The sequence below is a fragment of the Boleophthalmus pectinirostris genome, unplaced genomic scaffold (assembly GCF_026225935.1).
Source record: "Boleophthalmus pectinirostris isolate CB_2022bp ecotype Guang Dong unplaced genomic scaffold, ASM2622593v1 HiC_scaffold_6, whole genome shotgun sequence".
Classification (NCBI taxonomy): Eukaryota; Metazoa; Chordata; class Actinopteri; order Gobiiformes; family Gobiidae; genus Boleophthalmus; species Boleophthalmus pectinirostris.
The window spans coordinates 39,754,963-39,779,431 of NW_026571447.1; the positions used below are offsets into that span (position 1 = coordinate 39,754,963).

The window sequence follows — 24,469 nt, forward strand, 5'->3', positions numbered from 1 at the left end:
CCGTGACCAGGACTGAAAACAGTTCAGCCCTGGTTCAGCCCTGGTTCAGTCCTGTTTTAGTCCTGGTTTAGTCCTGGTTTAGTCCTGGTTCAGTCCTGTTTCAGTCCTGGTTTAGTCCTGGTTTAGTTCTTTATCCGTTTTTACCCATTCTTCATTTAAACCCAAAATCAAAAACCTAAAAAAAAACCAACTCAATGCAAATTTTTTCATTTTAGTTTTGGAGACAAATAATGAAAAAATTTGTCAGTTTTTTCATTTTCTTATTTTCGCTTTTATTTTGAAAAACGACTGAACGAACGACACACGGATTCTGTAAATGTAAATGAATAAAAAACCTTTACTCAGACACGTGTGAATGAAACAAAACCACAGCTCCGGCTCTGTTTTTGACGAGGAATCTGTCCAAACACGTCCTGAAGCTCACGAGAGTCGGTTTTACGTTAAAGTCCCTTCACATTTGTCTGTAAAAGCCGTGATCCGTTTAAAGCCGAGTCCAGTGCATTAGAGTCCAGTTCTGATCCGATTACCCCCCCTCCTCCGTCTCTTCCTCTCAGGGGCTGCTCTCCGAGATCCTGCGCAAAGAGGAGGACCCGAAAACCGCCTCCCAGTCGCTGCTGGTGAACCTCCGGGCCATGCAGAACTTCCTCCAGCTCCCGGAGGCCGAGCGAGACCGGATCTACCAGGAGGAGCGCGAGCGGAGCCTGACCGCCGCCTCCGCCATGGCCTCCGCCCCCCTCATCAGCACGCCCCCCAGCCGGCCCGTGCAGGTGAACGAGGACTAGACCCGGACTAGACCCGGACTAGACCCGGACTAGACCTGGACTAGACCTGGACTAAAACTGGACTAAACCTGGACTATAACAGGACTAAAACTGGATTAAAACTGGACTAAAACTGGACTAAAACTGGACTAAAACTGGACTAAAACAGGACTAAAACTGGACTAAAACTGGATTAAAACTGGACTAAAACAGGACTGAACCTGGACTAAACCTGGACTGAACCTGGACTAAAACAGGACTAAAACAGGACTGATCCTGGACTAAACCTGGACTGAACCTGGACTGAACCTGGACTGAACCTGGACTGAACCTGGACTGAACCTGGACTAAAACTGGATTAAACCTGGACTAAACCTGGACTAAACCTGGACTAAACCTGGACTAAACCTGGACTAAACCTGGACTAAACCTGGACTAAACCTGGACTAAAACTGGACTAAACTGGACTAAACTGGACTAAAACTGGACTAAAACCTGGACTAAAACTGGACTAAAACTGGACTGAACCTGGACTAAAACTGGACTAAAACAGGACTGAACCTGGACTAAACCTGGACTGAACCTGGACTAAACTGGACTAAACCTGGACTGAACCTGGACTAAACCTGGACTAAACCTGGACTGAACCTGGACTAAAACTGGACTGAACCTGGACTAAAACAGGACTGAACCTGGACTAAAACTGGACTAAAACTGGACTAAAACTGGACTAAAACCTGGACTAAAACTGGACTAAACCTGGACTAAACCTGTACTAAATCTGAAATAAACCTGAAAAAATCCTTGACTAAATCTGGACTAAACCTGGACTAAACTTGAACTAAACCTGAATTAAACCTGATCTAAACCTGGACTAAACCTGATCTAAACCAGGATTTAACCTGAATTAAACCTTCAGCCTCTTTCTCTCCGTGTTTTTGCTCAAACCTCCTGCAGCCTTCTCACTTCTCTCTTCTCTCTCACGATCAATAATCAATAATCGAAGTGCGTTTCGGTCTTTGTGTTTCTGTTCCCGGGCTTGGGTCTTTGGAGTCTTTCTCACATCAGCGTCGCGTTTCCTCCTCTGTGATCAGAATACTGCGCGTGTTGTTTTTCCGCACGATGATTGATGGTGACATATTGCGTCGCCCTGAGGTATCATTACCAAAAAATCTAAAAACAAGGAAAAAATTAGCAGGAATAACCAACTGTTGTTTAACATTAAGTGAAGTTTTCTCGTGAATATGAATGGAGGTGGAGATTAGCTGTTGCTTTGCACAGAACGGAGAGAAAAATACATTTGTATTTTAACAATCAGCCTAATGAAGGGAACATGCGACGCCATCTGCACCGACACAAACAAAAGCTCCAGAGTCGCTCACTTTCAACGACAGAAATAAGAAATAAAAGTGTAACCGTACGATATTTACTGAGATATTATGGACTAAACCTGGACTAAACCTGGACCTGGACTAAACCTGGACTAAACCTGGACTAAACCTGGACTAAACCTGGAAACCTGGACTAAACCTGGACTAAACCTGGACTAAACCTGGTCTAAACCTGGACTAAACCTGGACTAAACCTGGACTAAACCTGGACTAAACCTGGACTAAACCTGGACTAAACCTGGACTAAACCTGGTCTAAACCTGGACTAAACCTGGGTAAACCTGGACTAAACCTGGACTAAACCTGGTCTAAACCTGGAGTAAACCTGGAGTAAACCTGGAGTAAACCTGGACTAAACCTGGTCTAAACCTGGACTAAACCTGGATTAAACCTGGTCTAAACCTAACCTGTCTAAACTGGACTAAACCTGGTCTAAACTGGACTAAACCTGGTCTAAACCTGGTCTAAACCTGGACTAAACCTGGACTAAACCTGGTCTAAACCTGGACTAAACCTGGACTAAACCTGGTCTAAACCTGGACTAAACCTGGACTAAACCTGGACTAAACCTGGACTAAACCTGGACTAAACCTGGACTAAACCTGGACTAAACCTGGACTAACCTGGACTAAACCTGGACTAAACTGGACTAAACCTGGACTAAACCTGGACTAAACCTGGACTAAACCTGGACTAAACTGGACTAAACCTGGACTAAACCTGGACTAAACCTGGTCTAAACCTGGACTAAACCTGGACTAAACCTGGACTAAACCTGACTAAACCTGGACTAAACCTGGACTAAACCTGGACTAAACCTGGACTAAACCTGGACTAAACCTGGTCTAAACCTGGACTAAACCTGGTCTAAACCTGGACTAAACCTGGACTAAAACCTGGACTAAACCTGGACTAAACTAAACCTGGACTAAACCTGGACTAAACCTGGGTCTAAACCTGGACTAAACCTGGACTAAACCTGGACTAAACCTGGACTAAACCTGGACTAAACCTGGACTAAACCTGGACTAACCTGGACTAAACCTGGACTAAACCTGGACTAAACCTGGACTAAACCTGGACTAAACCTGGAGTAAACCTGGACTAAACCTGGACTAAACCTGGTCTAAACCTGGTCTAAACCTGGTCTAAACCTGGACTAAACCTGGACTAAACCTGGACTAAACCTGGACTAAACCTGGACTAAACCTGGACTAAACCTGGACTAAACCTGGACTAAACCTGGACTAAAACTAAACCTGGACTAAACCTGGACTAAACCTGGACTAAACCTGGACTAAACCTGGACTAAACCTGGACTAAACCTGGACTAAACCTGGACTAAACCTGGACTAAACCTGGACTAAACCTGGACCTGGACTAAACCTGGACTAAACCTGGACTAAACCTGGACTAAACCTGGACTAAACCTGGACTAAACCTGGACTAAACCTGGACTAAACTTGTTCTAAACCTGGACTAAACCTGGACTAAACCTGGACTAAACCTGGACTAAACTAAACCTGGACCTGGACTAAACCTGGTAAACCTGGACTAAACCTGGACTAAACCTGGACTAAACCTGGACTAAACCTGGACTAAACCTGGACTAAACCTGGACTAAACCTGGACTAAAACCTGGACTAAACCTGGACTAAACCTGGACTAAACCTGGCTGGACTAAACCTGGTAAACTGACTAAACTAAACCTGGACTAAAACCTGGACTAAACCTGGACTAAACCTGGACTACTAAACCTGGACTAAACCTGGACTAAACCTGGACTAAACTAAACCTGGACTAAACCTGGACTAAACCTGGACTAAACCTGGACTAAACCTGGACTAAATGGACTAAACCTGGACTAAACCTGGACTAAACCTGGACTAAACCTGGACTAAACCTGGACTAAACCTGGACTAAACCTGGACTAAACCTGGACTAAACCTGGACTAAACCTGGACTAAACCTGGACTAAACCTGGACTAAACCTGGACTAAACCTGGACTAAACAAACCTGGACTAAACCTGGACTAAACCTGGACTAAACCTGGACTAAACCTGGACTAAACCTGGACTAAAACTAAACCTGGACTAAACCTGGACTAAACCTGGACTAAAACTGGACTAAAACTGGACTAAACCTGGACTAAACCTGGACTAAACCTGGACTAAACCTGGACTAAAACTGGACTAAACATGGACTAAACCTGGACTAAACCTGGACTAAACCTGGACTAAACCTGGACTAAACATTGACTAAACCTGGACTAAACATGGACTAAACCTGGACTAAACCTGGATTAAACCTGGAGTAAACATGGACTAAACCTGGACTAAACCTTTACTAAATGTGGACTAAACTTGGACTAAACCTGGATTAAACCTGGATTAAACCTGGATTAAACCTGGACTAAACCTGGACTAAACCTGGACTAAACCTTGACTAAACCTGGACTAAACCTGGACTAAACCTGGACTAAACCTGGACTAAACCTGGACTAAACCTTGACTAAACCTGGACTAAACCTGGACTAAACCTGAACTAAACTTGGACTAAACCTTGACTAAACTTGACTAAACCTTGACTAAACCTGGACTAAACCTGGACTAAACCTGGACTAAACCTGGACTAAACCTGGACTAAACCTTAACTAAACATGGACTAAACCTTGGACTAAACCTTGGACTAAACCAGGTCTAAACCAGGTCTAAACCAGGACAGAGATCAGGACCAAACCAGGACTCAGACCAGGACCAGATCAGAGCTAAATCCAGAAATGAGAATGGGACTGAGACAGGGAGCAAGACCAGGACTAAGACCAGTTTAGTCCTGGGTTAGTCTTGGTTTACTCCTGGTTTACTCATGGTTCAGTCCTGGTTAAGTCTTGGTTCAGTCCTGGTTTAGACCTGGTTCAGTCCTGGTTCAGTCTTGGTTCAGTCCTGGTTTAGTCCATCTGCACCTGACACAAACAAAAGCTCCAGAGTCTCTCACTTTCAACGAGTCCACACCACTGTAGCTCCAAAGTGAAATAAGAAATAAAAGTGTAACGATCCAAGTCTCACCAAACGATATTTACTGAGATATCCTGGACTAAACCTGGACTAAACCTGGACTAAACCTGGACTAAACCTGGACTAAATGTGGTCTAAACCTGGACTAAATGTGGACTAAACCTTGAATAAATGTGGATTAAACATGGACTAAACCTTGGTTAAACCTGGACTAAACCTGGACTAAACCTGGACTAAACCTGGACTAAACCTGGACTAAACCTTGACTAAAACATGGACTAAATTTGTACTAAACGTGGTCTAAATGTGGACTAAACCTTAACTAAACATGGTCTTAACCTGGACTAAACCTGGACTAAACCTGGACTAAACGTGGACTAAACCTGGACCAAACCTGGACTAAATCTTGACTAAACGTGGACTAAACCTGGACTAAACATGGTCTTAACCTGGACTAAACTTGGTCTAAACCTGGACTAAATCTTGACTAAACATGGACTAAACCTTGACTAAACCTAGACTAAACATGATCTAAATGTGGACTAAACCTGGACTAAACCTGGACTAAACCTGGACTAAATATGGAACAATCCTGGACTAAACCAGGACTAAAATAGGACTAAAACAGGACTAAAGCTGTGGGATTTGGAACATTACATACGTCACGACCAATCCTAATGCTGCGAGGTCACAAGGTTTCCACCAAGTGAAACCGTCCGATGAATCAGACTCGCGATTCGATATTATTGTGAGAACTTTGACGAGACGAGATCACGATATTTAGTTTTTTGTTCTGTCCCTCGTGATAAACAGAGAGCTCTGATTTCTCTGTGTGAATTAAAGCCACTGACATTTATCATGTAGTGTTCCTGTGCACTGCCACGCTCATGTCTCAGCGCGTGTCCTCGGCATGTGTACTCGCCGCGTGTACTTTGTGCGTGTACTTCGTGCGTGTACTCGGCGCGTGTACCTGGCCATCTGCCAACCTCCTATGGAGCCTGCTCACTCCAGGAGCATAAATCAGGCGCTGCCACTGGAGCTGAGACACTGGAGCTTTTATTGGCCTCATAAAAACAGACGCGCAGGTATGTTTCTCCGCGCGACCCGTTAGCGCACGTCTCTGCCTTAACAATTAGCCCGCGCGCTAACCCGGCACTCGCGGTTCGTCATAAAACAGATCAGAGGCTGGAGCGGCTCCGGGACTCTACCTGACCACAAATGTCAGAATAATCAGAGCTCGCGCTCGCGCCGCGTCTATCAGCCGTCTAGACTCTCTCATCTCCGCGGCTCCTCTCGATACGGAGCCATTCATATGCTAATGCTCCGGCTGCTTTTATTACCAGACTTGTTACCTTGTCAAAAGATTTTGGTCATGACACAACAGGCTGCTGAATCAGGCTCTGTTTCACTTGACTTGCATTTATTTTGTAATGATCAGCTTAACAGTGGAATAATGGTGTTTGTGTGTGTCTCTCTCTCTGTGTGTGTGTGTGTGTGTGTTTGTCCGTGTGTGTGTGTCTGTGTGTGTGTGTGTGCTTGTCCATGTGTGTGTATGTGTGTTTGTCCGTGTGTGTGTGTGTGTCTCTGTGTGTGTGTTTGTCCGTGTGTGTGTGTGTGTGTGTGTGGAGCAGCCCTGGCGGGAGGAGAGCGTTCGGCCGGACGACTGGAACCCGCGGATCCCTGTGGGCATCTCTCCTGTGAGCACCTCCCCCGTGCACCTTCACCCCCCCAGACGCCCAGTACGCCCACCTCTGCACACCGCACCACACCGACACTCTGCTCTGCACACCGCACCACCACATGACACTGCACACCGCACCACACCGACACTCTGCTCTGCACACCGCACCACACTGACACTCTGCTCTGCACACCGCACCACGCTGACACTCTGCACACCGCACCACCACACGACACTCTGCACACCGCACCACCACACGACACTCTCCTCTGCATACCGCACCACCACACGACACTCTGCACACCGCACCACACCGACACTCTGGTCTGCACACCGCACCACACTGACACTCTGCTCTGCACACCACACCACGCTGACACTCTGCACACCGCACCACCACACGACACTCTCCTCTGCACACCGCACCACCACACGACACTCTGCACACCGCACCACCACACGACACTCTCCTCTGCACACCGCACCACCACACGACACTCTGCACACCGCACCACCACACGACACTCTCCTCTGCACACCGCACCACCACACGACACTCTGCACACCGCACCACACCGACACTCTGGTCTGCACACCGCACCACACTGACACTCTGCTCTGCACACCACACCACGCTGACACTCTGCACACCGCACCACCACGCCGACACTCTGCACACTGCACCACCACGCCGACACTCTGGTGCCCTGGTGCATTTCAGAATAGACTGTAAATGAAAATGGACACAGCTGACACACTACTCCCCACGCTACAAACAGGAAGTGAGAATGGGGACACTTCCGGCTCCACTGACTCTGGCTCCAGTTGACTTACTTTGAAAAATTGAAAAATATCCTGAGGTCTGCAGACAGATCCTGCTGCAGACTTTGCTGTCGGAGATTTAAAATCCCATCAGATTCTCCTCGTGTCGAGTTAGAAATCGTTTAAGACCGAAAACTCCTGTAGTGTGTGTCGGCCTTTAGTCCACTTCTTTATCCAGTCCATGTTTCGACCTCACGAGCTGCTTCTTCACTTTCACCCTGTACCGGGGAAAGCTCAGATTCTAGCTCAAACAGACTTTTTAATTCCGTATTTTCCTGCGTTTCTCGGTTTGATCCCGTTCGTGCTGTGTTCAGGTGAAGCCCTCCACGCTGCCCAGCGAGTGGAACGGGAAGACGGAGAACTGCCTGGTGAACATCAACTCCACCATCTACGACGAGATCCAGCAGGAGATGAAGCGGGCCAAGGTCTCCCAGGCGCTCTTCGCTAAAGTGGCGGCGTCCAAAAGCCAGGTACGCACGCGAGAACCACGCCCCAGCAGCGAATACTACGCAAAGCTGTTTTTCTTGGAGCTTTCTAACCGTGTTTTAACGTTGTCCCTTCATCAGAAACACGTTTGAAGATGTTTTAGAGTCGTCCATGCTTGTTTAAAGATGTAACTTTTTGGTTAAGGGTCCATCAACTGCTTGTTTCTGTGGATATGCTATTGGCAAAACTTGATGTAAATGACTAAAACTGTGATAAATGAGGGCAAAACTAGATGTAAACAACTAAAATTATGATAAACCAGGTCTAAACGAGGGCAAAATTAGAGCAAAACTAGAAGTAAACGACGAAAACTGGATAAACCAGGTCTAAACTAGAAGTAAACGACTAAAGTTATGATAAACCAGGCCTAAACTAAAGCAAAATTAGATGTAAACGACTAAATTTGTGATAAACCAGGGCAAAACTAAAAGTAAACGACTAAAATTGCGATAAACCAAGTCTAAACTAGAGCAAAACTAGAAGTAATCAACTAAAATTATGATAAACCAGGTCTAAACTAGATTTAAACTACTAAAATTATGATGAACCAGGTCTAAACGATTGCAAAACTAGAAGTAAACAACTAAAATTGCGATAAACCAAGTCTAAACTAGAAGTAAACGACAAAATTTATGATAAACCAGGTCTAAAGTAGAACAAAACTAGAAATAAATGACTAAAATAGCGATAAACCAGGTCTAAACTAGAGCAAAACTAGAAGTAAACGACTAAAACTGTGATAAATCAGGGCAAAACTAAGGCAAAACTAGATGTAAACAACCAAAAATTTGATAAACCAGGTCTAAACTAGGACTACACTAGCAATATATTTGATCTGGGACTAAATAATTTCAAAAACAGTTGTAAACCAGCAAAAAGTTCTTATATTAACAAATAATGTAAGTTTTCTTTGCAGTAAATTGTAATTATATAACTGGAAATGATTTTAAAAAATGCTGTACATACCGGACCAATATAATATATATGATAAATCTCTTAAAATGTATTTATATAGTTTAATGTTTCACGATATTTGCAGTGTTTATTATATCAGGTATCGGTCTTGAATCTCCTGCCGATACCGATATCCATGTAAAAAGAAAAGTTAAATGCCGCACTGAGAAATCTTTTGACGGACCCTCCACCAGAAAAGTTATTTTTTTGTGCAAGTCTCCGTCACCGACGCTCCCACACGACAATTCTCCATAAATATACAAAAACACGACACGAAACGATACACCACAACAGGGGTCTCCAACCTTTTCCTCCAGTGAGCTCCTCACCTACAAAACAAAAACACCAGAGAAAAACTAAGAAAACTGAGATTGTAGGAAAGAGGGCGAGTCTTTGTGCACAGTTAGACGCCTGTAAAACATAAACCACTGTCCATTTATTCCTGCACAAAGTTGGACTTAAAAATGATCCATTTACAATAGGCGCATAATTAAACACATTTTTGTTCTTCAGCTCATTGGTTTAAGTCTGAAAATCTTTTGTCGAGCTACGTTGAAGAGCTACAGGTTGGAGACTCCTGAACTACGACTTCACAAACCTGATGCGATGTGCTGTTGTTTTTCTGTACGTATGCTGATTGTGTTGTGATATTGCTCTGAAGGGGGAGCAACTTAGCGTGACTTCTAGTGTATGTTGTTATGTGTTTGCCTTTAATCACCCATAGAAGTCAAAAGTCTGGTCACTTTTGTATTTAAACATTGTTCGAATATCTAGTACTCGTTTTCTTTTGCTTTTTAATATCAGGACATGGTTTCGGTTTCATAGTTTTGAGCTGTTTGGTCTCGTAACCAAACTTTTTTAGGATGACAAGATGTTTCTTTTTTTACCCGGGACAGTCCCAGTTTTGAGCCAGTGTCGTCTGTCCCTGCAGATTTATACAAAACCGGTGATTTGTCCGAGTTTTTAACAAGAAATGTCCTTATTTTTGACCAGTTTGATCTTTACCAACAGTAAAGCGAAGCGTAAATTGTTCATTGTTTCGGTAAAATACAGAAAAGCTGCTTAAAAACGACCAAAACACAAAGAAAATGTGACTATACCAACTTAATTACGCACTTGTTTCGTCAAACAAACCAAGAGTGTCTCAGTTTTTGTCGAAAATCTGGTCACTCTATACGTACTTTTATCTTTGTATATCAGATTGATTTGTGTTTGTTTTGTGGCTTCTGAATTCTGGATGAGTTAAAGACGCCTTAAAGTCTTAAAAAACATGAAAACTCGTTCCTTTTAAACGGTTTTGCAGTAACTTTTGCATTCTGAGCCTCCTCGTAATGAACCGCGATGAGTTTATAAGCGATTTCCAGTCACGATAAGGCTAATAACAACTAGTATGCACAACTATCCGTGCACTTCCTGATACCGACAGTACATTTTGACCTCAAGAGCTGCTTATACAATATATAATAAAATAACAAATGAACTAACTCTGTGAATTTGGATTAAACAAGAACTAAATCAGGGCTAGACCAGTTCTTTTTTTTAAACGTATTTAATTTGGACTAAACCAGTGTCAAAATCATGATTAAACCAAAACAAAACCACACCTGGATCAGGACTAATCCAGAACTAAACCAGGTCTTAACTCAGATTATTCAAGGACTAAAGCATTTTTTTTTTTTTTTAACTTGCAACATACAATAAGCGCACAGACTTTAAACAGGACAGGACAATACAATAATTCCAAAATATGCCCTGTATATATCGGCCCAAAAGTATCAGCCATTAGTTTCTGAGGAATTTAAACTGTATTGGAATTGGTCATGAAAAAATAAACTTTGTTCTTTGTGTCATTTAAGGAATAATAAGTCAGTGTAGTAATTATGAGCTGCTCAAACCTGAGAGCTCTGGAGTAAAACAGTTTAGTATTTAAAGTTAACATAACAAACCAGTGTTTTTATTTCTCTTTTAAAACCTCTTCTTGTAAACGGATCTAAAAGAGCGAAGAATCACACTGGAATCTCTCTTGTCTTTAAACTACAGAACCATAACTGCACAGACACACTTAAAAACATGAAAACAGGTTATTTTTAAACGGTTTGCAGTGGTCCAGAGTTATTCCTCTTTTACCTTATAGATTCAGAGCAGTTTAATTACACAGGAGACTTATTTTGACCTCCAGAGCTGCTTTTATATGAATATAATATAAAACTAATGAACTGACTGGGTGTAAATTGGGACTAAACAAGAACTAAAAAAGAACTAAACCAGAGTTAGACCAGAACCTGCACACACAGTCTTTATTTCTGTTTTAACCTCCTAGGACCTGAACTCTTGTGGCTTTATTGGTTTTTCTTTGTTATTTGGCCTGATTGGACCTGATGAGGCAAAAAGAAGACTTATATTTTTATATTTTTTTTATATTTATATGTCCACATCTGATTTATAAAACTTTCATTTTGTTTTAATCATTTTGATGGAACACAATAAAGTCACAACTGAAAAATGTGTCTCACGTGTACAGTATGTCCACTTGTGTGGACGTGTTGGACATGTACAGTATGTCCACTTGTGTGGACGTGTTGGACATGTACAGTATGTCCACTTGTGTGGACGTGTTGGACATGTACAGTATGTCCACTTGTGTGGACGTGTTGGACATGTACAGTATGTCCACTTGTGTGGACGCCAGGTTCAAGGCGTTTCCATGTAGATGAACCTAAAGGACTGAACAGTCACACAAGAATCAAAGTTATTTCTCACTTACCTCATGTTCTGGAGCATCCTGAGTGCACAGGAGACTTATTTTGAGCTGCTTATACAAATATAATACAGTACTAATGAACTAAGTGGGCATAAACTGGGACTAAACAAGAACTAAACCAGAGTTAGACCAGAACCTGCACAGACAGTTTGTATTTCTCTTCTAAAACATCTCCTTGTATCAATCAATCTATAAGAGTGAACAATCACACTGGAATCTCTCTTCTTTTTAACACAACAGAGCCACAGCTGCACAGACACACTTAAAATCATGAAAACAAGTTCTTTTTGCAGTGATCCAATGCAGTTATTCCTCACTTATTTTATGCATTCAGAACCATCCTTGACATGCAGAGCTGATTTTATATGAATATAACACAATACAAATGAACTAACTGGGCGTAAATTGGGACTAAACCAGAACTAAACCAGGGTTTGAGCAGAACCTGCACAGATAGTTTCTATTTCTCTTCTGAAACATCTCCTTGTCTATAAGTCTATAAAAGTGAACAATCACACTGGAATCTCTTGTCTTTAACAGGACAGAGCCATAACTGCACAGACACACTTAAAACCATGAAAACCAGCCCTTTTTTTTAACAGTTTGCAGTGATCCAAAGTTATTCCTCACTTACTTTAGGTTATTTAAGACCATCCTTGACCTCCAGAGCTTCTTTTATACAAATAAAATACAATACTAAGAAACTAAATTGAGACTAAACCAGAGCTAGTCCAGGGTTAGACCAGAACCTGCACAGACAGACACAGTTTTTACTTCTTTTTTTAAACCTCTCCTTGTAAACAGATCTAGAGGAGTGAACAATCACTGTGGAATCTCGCCGTAGCTGCACAGACACAGACTCAGAGACTCTGCGACTCTGCGACTCGGAGACACGGAGCCGAGCGTCCGTGATTAAGCGCCATAATGACATGTGTGGCGTTCTGGTGCAGTCGGAGCTGTTTCAACACCAAACACACCTGTTTATATTAGACTCACAGCGAGCGGGTCCCTGTTATCTCCGCAGGCTCGCACAAAACCCCACTGTGTGCCCTGGAATCACCAGAGAAAACACCGCGCCACTTTAAGCCCTTATTAAAAGCAATTTTCAAATGGGGCTCTTATTAAAGGTTTGGGCGCGTCTGCCGCTCGTCCATTGTGTCTGCCGGGGCCGCTGCTGGTAACAGATCAGCCCGGGCGGAATCTTCAAGAAATATCTGCACAGACTTCGGTTTTTCTCGCTGATTAGAGTGATTACCGCCCAGATAGCTTTGTTTTACCAAATTGCAGCTTGATGCACAAACCACTGTTTTTGTCGAAAGAGTTCAAAGGCTCCGGCGACGAGAAAAGGAGGGGAAGGAAAACGAAGAAAAAGAAAAAGGAAAAAGCAGAAGAAAGTCCTCGCGTTGACTTTGGGAGGCCCTGGAGGAGCGGGTTTCGGCGGAGGACCGGGATCCACCGCGTCGCAGCTTTTAGCGGGGCTCCCTGTGACGGCGGTGGCGGAGGGTTGGCGGCGGCGACAGCGGAGGAAGAGGAGGAGGGCGGGTGTGAATGGGAGCGGAGCAGCAGATAAGAAGTGTGCTAATTATGCCTGTGAAAGGGGGCCTGGGAGAGCACTTATCTCCGGCTCCATCTCGTAATGTGCGCTCGGCGGGCAGCTGGTACCCCCCCACCCCCGCCCCCCGCGCTCGCCCGCCCGCTCGCCAGCCCACCTCCACCGCGACGGGTCCGACGCCGAAGCAGCTCTGCCAACGCCGCCACGTCCGCACCAGCTCCAGCTTCAACATCACAGTATAGAAACGTGGACGGTCGGACAGCGGACGCACTTACGAAACGTGAAAATCATTTGGGGTTCATCAAAAGTCCGAGGCTCTGGTCGAATAAAAACACTTCAGGTCGACCACAGAAACATGTTTTTATATAACAACAACTACAGAAATGACAGTACTTATATAAACTACAGAAACAACTAAAGACTGTTTATATAAAGACAAGAATTTCCAAGTGTTTTACAGAATAAGAAAGACAAACATTTACAAACAAATCAAAACATAAATAATCATCATAAAAATTTACGTTATAAGAGAAGAGAAATGTGTACTTATATAAAGGCGACTACAGACACATGTATTTATATAAATACAAAACATATTTTTATATAAAGGAAACTACAGACACGTGTATTTATATAAACTATGGAAATGCCTCAAGACTATTTATATAAAGACAAGTGTTTCCAAGTGTTTTACAGAATAAGAAACACAAAAAAAAAAATCAAAACATAAATAATCCTCATAAAAATTAACGTTAAAAGAGAAGAGAAACGTGTTTATATAAAGACAAAACATGTTTTTATATAAAGGAAACTACAGAAAAGACTAGACTGTTTAAGACAAGGCAAGTTTATTTCTATAACACATTTTCTTATGTATTTCCATGTGTTTTACAGAATAAGAAAGATAAAAAATCACAAACTAATCAAAACATAAATAATCATCATAAAAATTTACACTATACTTATGTTAAAAGAGAAGAGAAACATGTTTTTATATAAAGGCAAAACTTGTTTTATATAAAGAAAACTACAGAAAGACAAGACAAGGGCAGGTTTATTTGTATAGCACTATTCTGAAAGTATTTCCAAGTGTTTTACAAAATACGAAAGGCAGATAATCCCAAACATAATTAATCATCATAAAAATGTATATTATAAGAGAAGAGAAACATGTTTGTATATAAAGAATGTGCAGGTTTATTTGTGTTGCACAGTTCGTACACAAAATATTCACAAATCAAACATAAATAATCATAAAGAGAAGAGCAGAATAAAAACCTCAAGTCCAAAGCACAGACTTAATGACAGATGCTCTTAACTCAAACTGCAAATTTTACTCCTGATGTTGTAACTTACGCAGCAGAACAAAGGAGAAGGTCAGTTCTGTAACATGAGTTTTGTAAAGGTTTTTGTGCAGTTACAACATCTGCCTTATGTAACTGAAGACAGTTTAAGTTTCTTAAATAAGAACATCTGATAAGAAAGGAAATGTAAAGACCTTCTCCTGTTATAGACTCGTCCTTTGTGTGGGGAAAAAAAAAATAAAAAATCAAGATTAGATTTTTCTGCCACATCACCAGCCCTAAAACAGTTTTAACCTCCTGTGACTCATGAGTTTAATTCGACTGTTTACAGAGAAACACCAAAAAACACAACATCAGCTCCTCCCTCACTTCTGTCTGCTGTTGTCTCATATAAATCTAAATACAATTCGATATTACACATTTTGCTCCATCAACCGATTCATTCATTAACGATTAGTTCATGTATTAGTTTAAGTATTAGTTTTTTTTTCTATGTATTTGACCAAAATGTGTCTTGCCCAGTACTATTATATAATCAGCTCCCGAGGTCAAAATAACTATACTGTCAGCATCTACTTTGTTACTTTACTCTGCATTTTAGTTAGTTTTGCTTTTTTTTTAGAATTGTTTCAAATTTTTTGTTGCCAAGAAAATCAAACCTTACATAAAGAGGAATTATAGAATATAGATTATAGAATTCGTTTTCATAAATACAGAAAATTCCTTAGCTGTGCACTCTGTTGTCTTGTTTAGTGTTTTGATTTTTAGTTTTACACCCATAGTTAAAGGACCTGTACAATTCAGTTTGGGGTTTTCATATTTTTGAATTAATTTTTCATATTTTTGAATTCTAAAATGATGAGAATGAATTCTGTTTCGTATTTTAGAGTTGCTTTTGGATTTTTTTGTTGCCAAGAAAATCAAACCTTACATAAAAGTTCAAATTGGAATTAAACGTCAAAGCAACAATATAAGAATTCTGTTTATAGAATTAGTTTTCATAAATACAGAAAATTCCTTAGCTGTGCACTCTGTTGTCTTGTTTAGATTTTTTAGTTTCACACTTATAGTTAAAGGACCTGTACAATTCATTTTGTGGTTTTCATATTTTAGAATTCATTTCTCGTATTTTAGAATTCACTTATTGTATTTTTGAATTTTAAAATGATGAGAATGAATCATTTTTCATATTTTAGAGTTGAATTTTTTGTTGCCAAGAAAAACAGATCTGGCATACAAGTCCAAACTGGAACTAAACGTCAAAGCAACAATATAATAATTCTGTTCATTGAATTAGTTTTCATAAATACTGAAAATTCCTTAGCTGTGCTCTCTGCTGTCTCTGCTGTCTTGTTTAATGTTTTGTACATGATTTTTGTACATGACTTTTATTTTTTCTATGTATTTGACCATATTTCTGGGCCCACCTAGTCCACTGTACTGCCAGCATCTAATTCTTTAAATCATTTTCGTATTTTAGAATTCATTTTCAGGTTTTCACATTTCGAATGAATTTTTTGTATTTTCATATTTTATAATTAATTTTTCATATTTTTGTATATTAAAATTATGACAATGAATCATTTTTCATATTTTGGAATTCATTTTTTCGTATTTTTTAGAATTTATTTTTCATATTTTTGAATATTAAAATGATGACAGTGAATCATTTTTCATATTTTAGAGTAGAATTTTTTGTTGCCAAGAAAAACAGACCTGGCATGAATGTTCAAACTGGAACTAAACGTCAAAGCAACAATATAAGAATTCTGTTTATAGAATTAGTTTTCATAAATACTGAAAATTCCTTAGCTGTGCACTCTGTTTGTTTTACACCCATAGTTAAAGTACAATTCAGTTTGGGGTTTTCATATTTTAGAATTCATTTTTCATATTTTCGTAGTTTAGAATTCATTTTTTGTATTTTTGAATATTAAAATGATGACAATGAATCATTTTTCATATTTTAGAGTTGAATTTTTTGTTGCCAAGAAAAACAGACCTGGCATACAAGTCCAAACTGGAGCTAAACGTCAAAGCAACAATATCATAATTCAGATTTTTCACAAATACTGTAAAAATGTCTTTCTCTGTGTGCTGTTTGGTGTTTAGTTCGATGTAAAACGCTCCAGCTGAAGTGCTCTCGGTGCCAGGGTGCGTAATATGGCGGCTGCTGGCGAGGAGGGTGGAGGGTGGAGGATGGGCCCTGGCACGGTGCCCACGCGGACTTCTGGGAAATCACAGCGTAGCGTTGTGTGTGTGCGTGTTCGTGTTCGTGTGTGTGTGTGTGCGTGCGTTTGTTTGTGCGTGCGCGTGCGTGTGTGTGTGCGTGGGAGAGGAGGGGGTCTGTCGGAACAGCCCCGGGATCAGCTGATTCTCCACTGGAACAAATCTGAGCTGAAACTGGATCTGGTCGCCCTGATCGGTTTGGGAGATTAGCGGCCGCCTCCCGTAACCCTATCCCGCAATCGCATCATCGCCGTCGTCCGTCTCGTTTCAAAAGCCGCGCTCCCTCCTCGGGGTCCGTCACCTGCTTGTTGCTATGGATACGTCGCTGATTGATCGGCCCGGAATGTCCCGCGGTGTCACTTTAAACAGCTCGACTTCACGTTTATTCAATCACAGGAGGTTTTATGGCTCAAAACTACTGAGAAAAACAGAGATTGTGACTGTGAGCGGCGTCGCCTCTCCACAGATCTGACCTGTACCTCGGTCCGGTTTGGTCTCCATGAAGATAGAAAGGTTTAATGCCGCACTGTGGAACATTCCAGACTTCAGTGTTTGACATTTCATTGGTAAAACTTTGACAAGGAGATAAATAAACTTAGTGACAGAATCGCCTCCTCCTCCTCTTCTCCTCTTCTTCTTCTCCTTCTCCTTCTCCTTCTCCTTCACTTCTCCTCATTTTCTTCTCCTCCTCCACTTCTTCTTCTCCTTGTCCTCCTCCTCCTCTTCTCCTTTTCTTCTCCTCTTCTTCTTCTCCTTCACTTCTCCTCATTTTCTTCTCCTCCTCCTCTTCTCCTTTTCTTCTCCTCCTCCTCTTCTTCTCCTTCGCTTCTCCTCATTTTTCTTCTCCTCCTTGTCCTCCTCCTCCTCTTCTTCTTCTAGTCCTCATCTTCTTATCCTCTTCTTCTCCTCTTCTCTTCTCCTCCTCTTCCTCCTCTCCTCTTCTTCATCTCCTCCTCCTCTCCCTTCTCCTCTTCCTCTTTTCCTTTTTCTCCTCCTCATCTTTTTCTTCTCCTCTTCCTCCTCTTCTCCTCCTCATGTTCTCCTCTACTTCTTCTCCTCCGCTTCTTCTCTTCCTCCTCTTCTTCTCCTTCCTCCTCATCATCTTCTCCTCCTCCTCTTCTTGTCTTCCTTTTCTTTCTCATCTTCTCCTCCTCCTCTCCTCCTCCTCCTTCTCTTCCTCTTTTCCTTTTTCTCCTCCTTCGCCTCATCTTTTTCTTCTCCTCCTCTTCTCCTTCTCCTCCTCTTTTCTTCTCCTCCTCTTCCTCTTCTCCTCTTCTTCTCCTCTTCTTCTCCTTCTCCTCCTCCTCTTCCTCCTCTTCTTGTCGTCCTCCGGTGGTTCTTCTTGTGGTTTGTTTTTTGGAGCGTTGCCACGGGAGGGAACCTCTCAGGGCTCGTAACCACGGCTCCTCTCCTCCTCTTCCTCATCCATCTCTCCCCCCTCTCCTCTTTCATCCCAACACCATCCTCCTCTTCCATCAGTCCTCCTCTGCTCTTCTCTTCTTTCTCCTATTCCCACTCTTTCTCCTCATCTCCTCCACTCCATCACTCCTCCTCTGCTCTTCCTCCACCCTTCCCTCTTCATCCCCCTCTCCACCTCCTCTGCTCCTTTCCCTTTCTCCTCCCCCTCTCTTTTTTTCTCTCTCTCTCCCTCTCTCTTCTTTCTCTCACACCCAACCTCCTCTCTGTCACTCCTCGTCTGCTCCTCCTCCACCTCTTCCTCTTCTCTCCCTCCCTCCTCCTCCTCTCCCGCTCTCCTTTCATCTCCCTCCTCGTCTTCTTCTCCTCCTCTCTCCTTATCTCCTCCTCCTCTCTTCATCTCTCCTCTTCTCCCCCTCTCCTCTCTTGTCCTCCCACCCCTCCTCCTCCCTCTCTCCCATTCTCCTTACCTCTCTTTTCCTCTACCTCTCTCCGCCTTCTCTCCTCCTCTCTTCATCCCTCCCACTCCTCCTCTCCTCCTCTTCTCCTCCCTCTTTCCTCTCTCTTCCTCTCTCCTCATCTCTCCTCTTCTACTTACCTCTCTTTTCCTCTCCCACTCCTCCTCTCCTCCTCCTCTCCTCCTCCCTCTCTCGTCTCTCCTCCTCTCTCCTCCTATCTCCTCTTCTCATTACCTCTCTTTTCCTCTCCTCCTCACTCCTATCTCTCTCCTCCCTCTCTCCTTCTCTCCCTCTCTTCTGTTCTCTTCTCTCCTCTCCCTTTCACCTCCTCTCCCTCTCTCCTTTTATCTCCCTCCTCGTCTCCTTCTTCTCCTCAATCCTCTCTTCATCTCTCCTCTTCTCCCCCCTCCTCTCTCGTCCTCCCACTCCTCCTCCTCCCTCTCTCCTCTTCTCCTTACCTCTCTTTCCTCACCCCCTCTCCTCCTCGCTTCCTTTTCTCCTCCTCTCCTCCTCTCTTCATCCCTCCCTCTCCTCTTCCTCCCTCTTTCCTCTCTCTTCCTCTCTCCTCATCTCTCCTCTTCTCCTTACCTCTCTTTCCTCACCCCCTCTCCTCCTCGCTTCCTTTTCTCCTCCTCTCCTCCTCTCTTCATCCCTCCCTCTCCTCCTCTTCTCCTCCCTCTTTCCTCTCTCTTCCTCTCTCCTCATCTCTCCTCTTCTCCTTACCTCTCTTTTCCTCTCCCTGTCTCCTCCTTCCACTCCTCCTCTCTCATCCTCCCACTCCTCCTCTCCTCCTCCCTCTCTCGTCTCTCCTCCTTCTCTCCTCCTCTCTCCTCCTATCTCCTCTTCTCATTACCTCTCTTTTCCTCTCCTCCTCACTCCTATCTCTCTCCTCCCTCTCTCCTTCTCTCCCTCTCTTCTGTTCTCTTCTCCTCTCCTCTCCTCCTCTCCCTCTCTCCTTTTATCTCCCTCCTCGTCTCCTTCTTCTCCTCAATCCTCCTCTCTTCATCTCTCCTCTTTTCCCCCCTCCTCTCTCGTCCTCCCACTCCTCCTCCTCCCTCTCTCCTCTTCTCCTTACCTCTCTTTCCTCACCCCCTCTCCTCCTCGCTTCCTTTTCTCCTCCTCTCTTCACCCCTTCTCTTCTCCCTCTCTCCTCCTCCCCCTTTCCCTCTCTCCCTCTCTTCTGTTCTCCTCTTCTCCTCTCCCTTTCACCCCCTCTCTCCTTTTATCTCCTCCTCCTCTCTCTCTCCCATTCTCCTTACTTCTCTTTTCCTCTACCTCTCTCCGCCTTCTCTCCTCCTCTCTTCATCCCTCCCACTCCTCCTCTCCTCCTCTTCTCCTCCCTCTTTCCTCTCTCTTCCTCTCTCCTCATCTCTCCTCTTCTCCTTACCTCTCTTTTCCTCTCCCACTCCTCCTTTTCTCCTCCTCTCCTCCTCTCTTCATCCCTCCCTCTCCTCCTCTTCTCCTCCCTCTTTCCTCTCTCTTCCTCTCTCCTCATCTCTCCTCTTCTCTTTACCTCTCTTTTCCTCTCCCTGTCTCCTCCTTCCACTCCTCCTCTCCTCTCTCATCCTCCCACTCCTCCTCTCCTCCTCCCTCTCTCGTCTCTCCTCCTTCTCTCCTCCTTCTCTCCTCCTCTTCTCCTCCCTCTTTCCTCTCTCTCCCTCTCTCCTCCTCCCCCTTTCCCTCTCTCCCTCTCTTCTGTTCTCCTCTTCTCCTCTCCCTTTCACCCCCTCTCTCCTTTTATCTCCCTCCTCTCTCTTCATCTCTCCTCTTCTGTCCTTTTTCATCCTTCCACTCCTCCTCCTCGCTTCCTTTTCTCCTCCTCTCTTCATCCCTTCTCTTCTCCCTCTCCTCTTCTCTCCTCCTCCTCCTCCCCTCTCCTCCCTACCCCTCTTCCTCCTTTCCCTCTCTCCTCCTCCTCAGTTCCGTGTGAAAATCGGTCAGAGGTTTTTAGGGCTTTTCGAGGTTTTTCGACGTTTTGTTGAAGGTTTTAAAGTCCTGGTGCCAGTTGGTGTGATTGACGACGGCGCTTCTTGTTGTTTTTATTACTGTCTGACGAAAACTCACTCGTTCTTAGTTTCGCTCGCAGGTTCCAGGAACGCTCCAGGAGATGGCGCGTCACTCCAGTCCACGAGATGCCAGAAAAGTTTGTTGGCGTCGGTTCGCTGCTAATACGGCCTCAGATGTACATTATTATTATTCAGACGTTTTCCACTTCTGACGACGCGTTAAAGCTTCTGGATGAAAGAAAAATGAACTCGTGAGAGATTTAAAGGTTGTATAGAGGAGTTTTTAAGGGAAGTGAAATACAGCGACAGTTCTTTTTCAAATGTTGTGCATGTGACACCACCTTCCTCCTCCACAGCCTCAGTAGAAACACCTCCTCCCGCCTCTTTACTCTAGAAATCACGTTTGTTTACATCCAGTGCACGTTCAGAATTACTGTTGAGAAATAATTTATCGACCGACGCGTCAGTTTTTAGAGCCTTCGTCTGCTTCAGTCGCGCCATCGCTGGAAGGAATCTCCAAAAATCACCTCAGTTTGTCTTCGCTCCTTTTCCCCTTCTTCTCTTCTTCTTTCAGCGACCTCAAAAACCGACTTTCTTTTGCGGCGAACTGGTCGTGGATTCCACGGTCATGGAAATCCTGGAAAAGTCATGGAAACTGAAAATGTCATTTGGAATTTTAGTGTCTCTTTCACGCGACTTCATCGTTCTGTTAAGTTCTCATGAGTCTGTTCTGATTATTTCTGAACGTCTGCGCCTTTTGTTTAAAAGAGACGACAGTAAATGACAGGATTTTGAATGTTTAAAAACTATAATCCCAAACCGCAAGGTGAGTGGAGTTAACATTTCAGATTTAGACCTAAAAGTCTGATCAATTCTTCACATGTAGGTGCTGTAAAGTCATGGAAAATTCACTTTAGGTCATGATGATAGTTTCGAAATTTTGACAGTGGTTCGTTTCAGTGTAAATGTAACTAAACCTCAAGATCTTATGGCAATATAGTCACGCGAGATCTTGTCCCTTCCCTTGAGAACAGTGAATATATCTCATGAATATTTGTGAAAATATATGATCTAAAAATCAATTTGGATGCATTTTGAATCGATTTGTGAGTTGTGCAATGAACTATCATGATCACTCTGCTTTTTGGGACTTCGTATCCTTAAAAAAACTCGGTCATCAGTATTCTAGATCTTGATGTTTTGGCAGTTTTGTCTCGCGAGATCTTGTGAGACGAGATCTTGTACAACAGTGAATGTATCTAATGAATTTCAGTAAAAAATATTATTTAAAAATCGATTTGGATGCATTTTGAATCGATTTGAGTAAAGACGTTGCCTCTGAAAAACGTGAAAAACAGAACTAGTCCTTTTCAAACTTCTTCCTCCGTTACCTTCTGCGTTCAGAGCTCCAGTTTTCAGAATCGTCTCATGCCTAAATTTAAGCGATGAGGCAGAGCTGGTGGTTTTTTGCAGAGCTGGAGGTGGGAGGTGAGGCCGGGTGACGCAGAGCGGGTCGGGGGTCCGTCCTCGTGGCGTGACTTTTATACACCGTGGAACATTCCAGAGAACACTGTCACAGCCTCCAACGGAAAAGTCACGCTTTAAATTTAACTTAACTTACCTAACTTCGTGGACATATACTCTTTTTTATCAGTAATTACATAAGATTGGGTCTACGAGAACAAGACAAGACGAGATTTTGACATTTATTTAGGCTGTAAGTTCCCAGTTTTAGCCTCACTGTTTTTTGATTTACTTCATTTAATATTCCTGCTGTCGTTGTAGCTCTGCTTTTTGGGACTTCACTTTCTCAAAATATGTAGCTCGTCAGTCGTCTTAAGGCCCCGTCCACACTAGTGTGTATGTGAGTGGTTTTGGTTGTAGCTGCAGTGTTTGTTCACATTAATTCGATGGAAAACGGCTCCAGAGTCTGAACGATCTGGTGGCTCCAACTCCACAAATTCATGTTGGTCCAGATCTGATCCTTGACTGTGTGACGCCTGAAAACTCTGATACTCTGATGCAGGAGCTCGAGTCTCGTCCTTATTGGACACGTCACTGTGACTCGCTCCTTCCTGATTCTCTGGACATCGATCATGTGACGATATTATGGAAAACAGTTTAAACAAACCAGAGACAAAAGGGAAATAGAGGAGCGAGAACTTCTTTCTTTCACGTTTGCCGTCTTCCTCGGCTCGAAATCGGCTGCTGCAACTTCAGACATGGTGCTCCACTTCCTTGTTTTTACCGCGTGATGTTGTGACGAGCGTTTCAGGCAGTTTCGCGTTACTGAAGGCTTTGATTACGGACAGAGAAACGAAGTGTCTGGATGCAAATAGTTTCCGATACGGTGATTCGTTTCAGTGTAAACGTGACCTAAATCTCACGATCTTGTGGCAGTTTTGTCTCGCGGGATCTTGTGGGACGAGATCTTGTCCCTTTCATTAGAAAATGGTGAATGGATCTAATGAATTTTCGTGAAAAATATGATTTAAAAATCGATTTGGATGCATTTTGAATCGATTTGTGAGTTGTGCAATGAAGTATCACCACGTATACATCACAGAATTTTTCTTACACTTTGTGGGACTTCGCATTCACCAGTTCTTTAAATCTCACGATCTTTTGGCAAAGTTTGATACAATATCTTGTGGCAGAAAATCTTGGTAAACAGTGAATGTATCGAATGAATTTTAGTGAAAAATGTTATTTAAAAATCTATTTGGATGCATTTAAAATTGATTTATGAATTGTGCAATGAACTATCATGATCATTCTGCTTTTTGGGACTTCGCATTCTTTAAAAAAGTAGGTTGCCAGTCCTCTAAATCTCATGACTTTTTGGCATTTTTGTCTTGCGAGATCTTGTGGCACGAGATCTTGTAGAACACTGGAGATATGTGATGAGTTTTAATGAAAAATATGATTTAAAAATCGATTTGGATGCATTTTGAATCGATTTAAGTAAAAACGTTGCATCTGAAAAACGTGAAAAATAGAACTAGTCCTTATCAAAGTTTCAGCTTCACGAGAACCACAAGACAAGTTCCCAGTTTTAGCCTCATATTTTTTGATTTACTTTATGTAATATTCCGATATTGGTTTTTGGGACTTCGCTTTCTCAAAAAACGTAGCTCGCCAGTTCACACAAGATCATTTTTTATACAGTATTTGTGCTCGATCTTGTGGCGATTTTGTCTCGCGAGATGTTGTGGCACGAGATCTTGTAGAACGTTGAATGTATCCTAATGAATTTTAGTGAAAATATATTATTTAAAAATCTATTTGGATGCATTTTGAATCGTGAATTGTGAAATGAACTATCATGATCACTCTGCTTTTTGGGACTTCACATTCTTTAAAAAAGTAGGTCGCTAGTCCTCTAGATCTCACGATTTTTTGCATTTTTGTCCCGTGAGACCTTATGGCATGAGATCTTGTAGAACAGTGAAGATATGTAATGAGTTTTAATGAAAAATATAATTTAAAAATTGATTTAGATGCATTTTGAATCAATTTGAGTAAAGACGTTGCCTCTGAAAAACTCCTCCGTTACCTTCTGCGTTCAGAGCTCCAGTTTTCAGAATCGTCTCATGCCTAAATTTAAGCGATGAGGCAGAGCTGGTGGTTTTT

General features: G+C 42.7%; 1 protein-coding gene across 6 annotated transcripts in view; it reads left to right on the plus strand.

Moving 5' to 3' along the window:
- LOC110166306 (DNA-binding protein SATB1) overlaps positions 1-24,469 on the plus strand; it is a 262,741-nt gene that overhangs the window by 189,401 nt on the left and 48,871 nt on the right. For 5 of the 6 annotated variants that reach the window (XR_008633447.1, XR_008633451.1, XR_008633450.1 and 2 more), the window contains 3 exons: positions 555-767; positions 6,799-6,906; positions 7,985-8,140. Coding sequence is in view for 1 of the 6 variants with exons in the window: in XM_055163679.1 (XP_055019654.1) it covers positions 555-767; positions 6,799-6,906; positions 7,985-8,140 (477 nt within the window). In the remaining 5 variants the exon portion in view is untranslated. The remainder of the gene's footprint in view (positions 1-554; positions 768-6,798; positions 6,907-7,984; positions 8,141-24,469) is intronic. The other variant, XR_008633449.1, reaches the window with a different exon arrangement.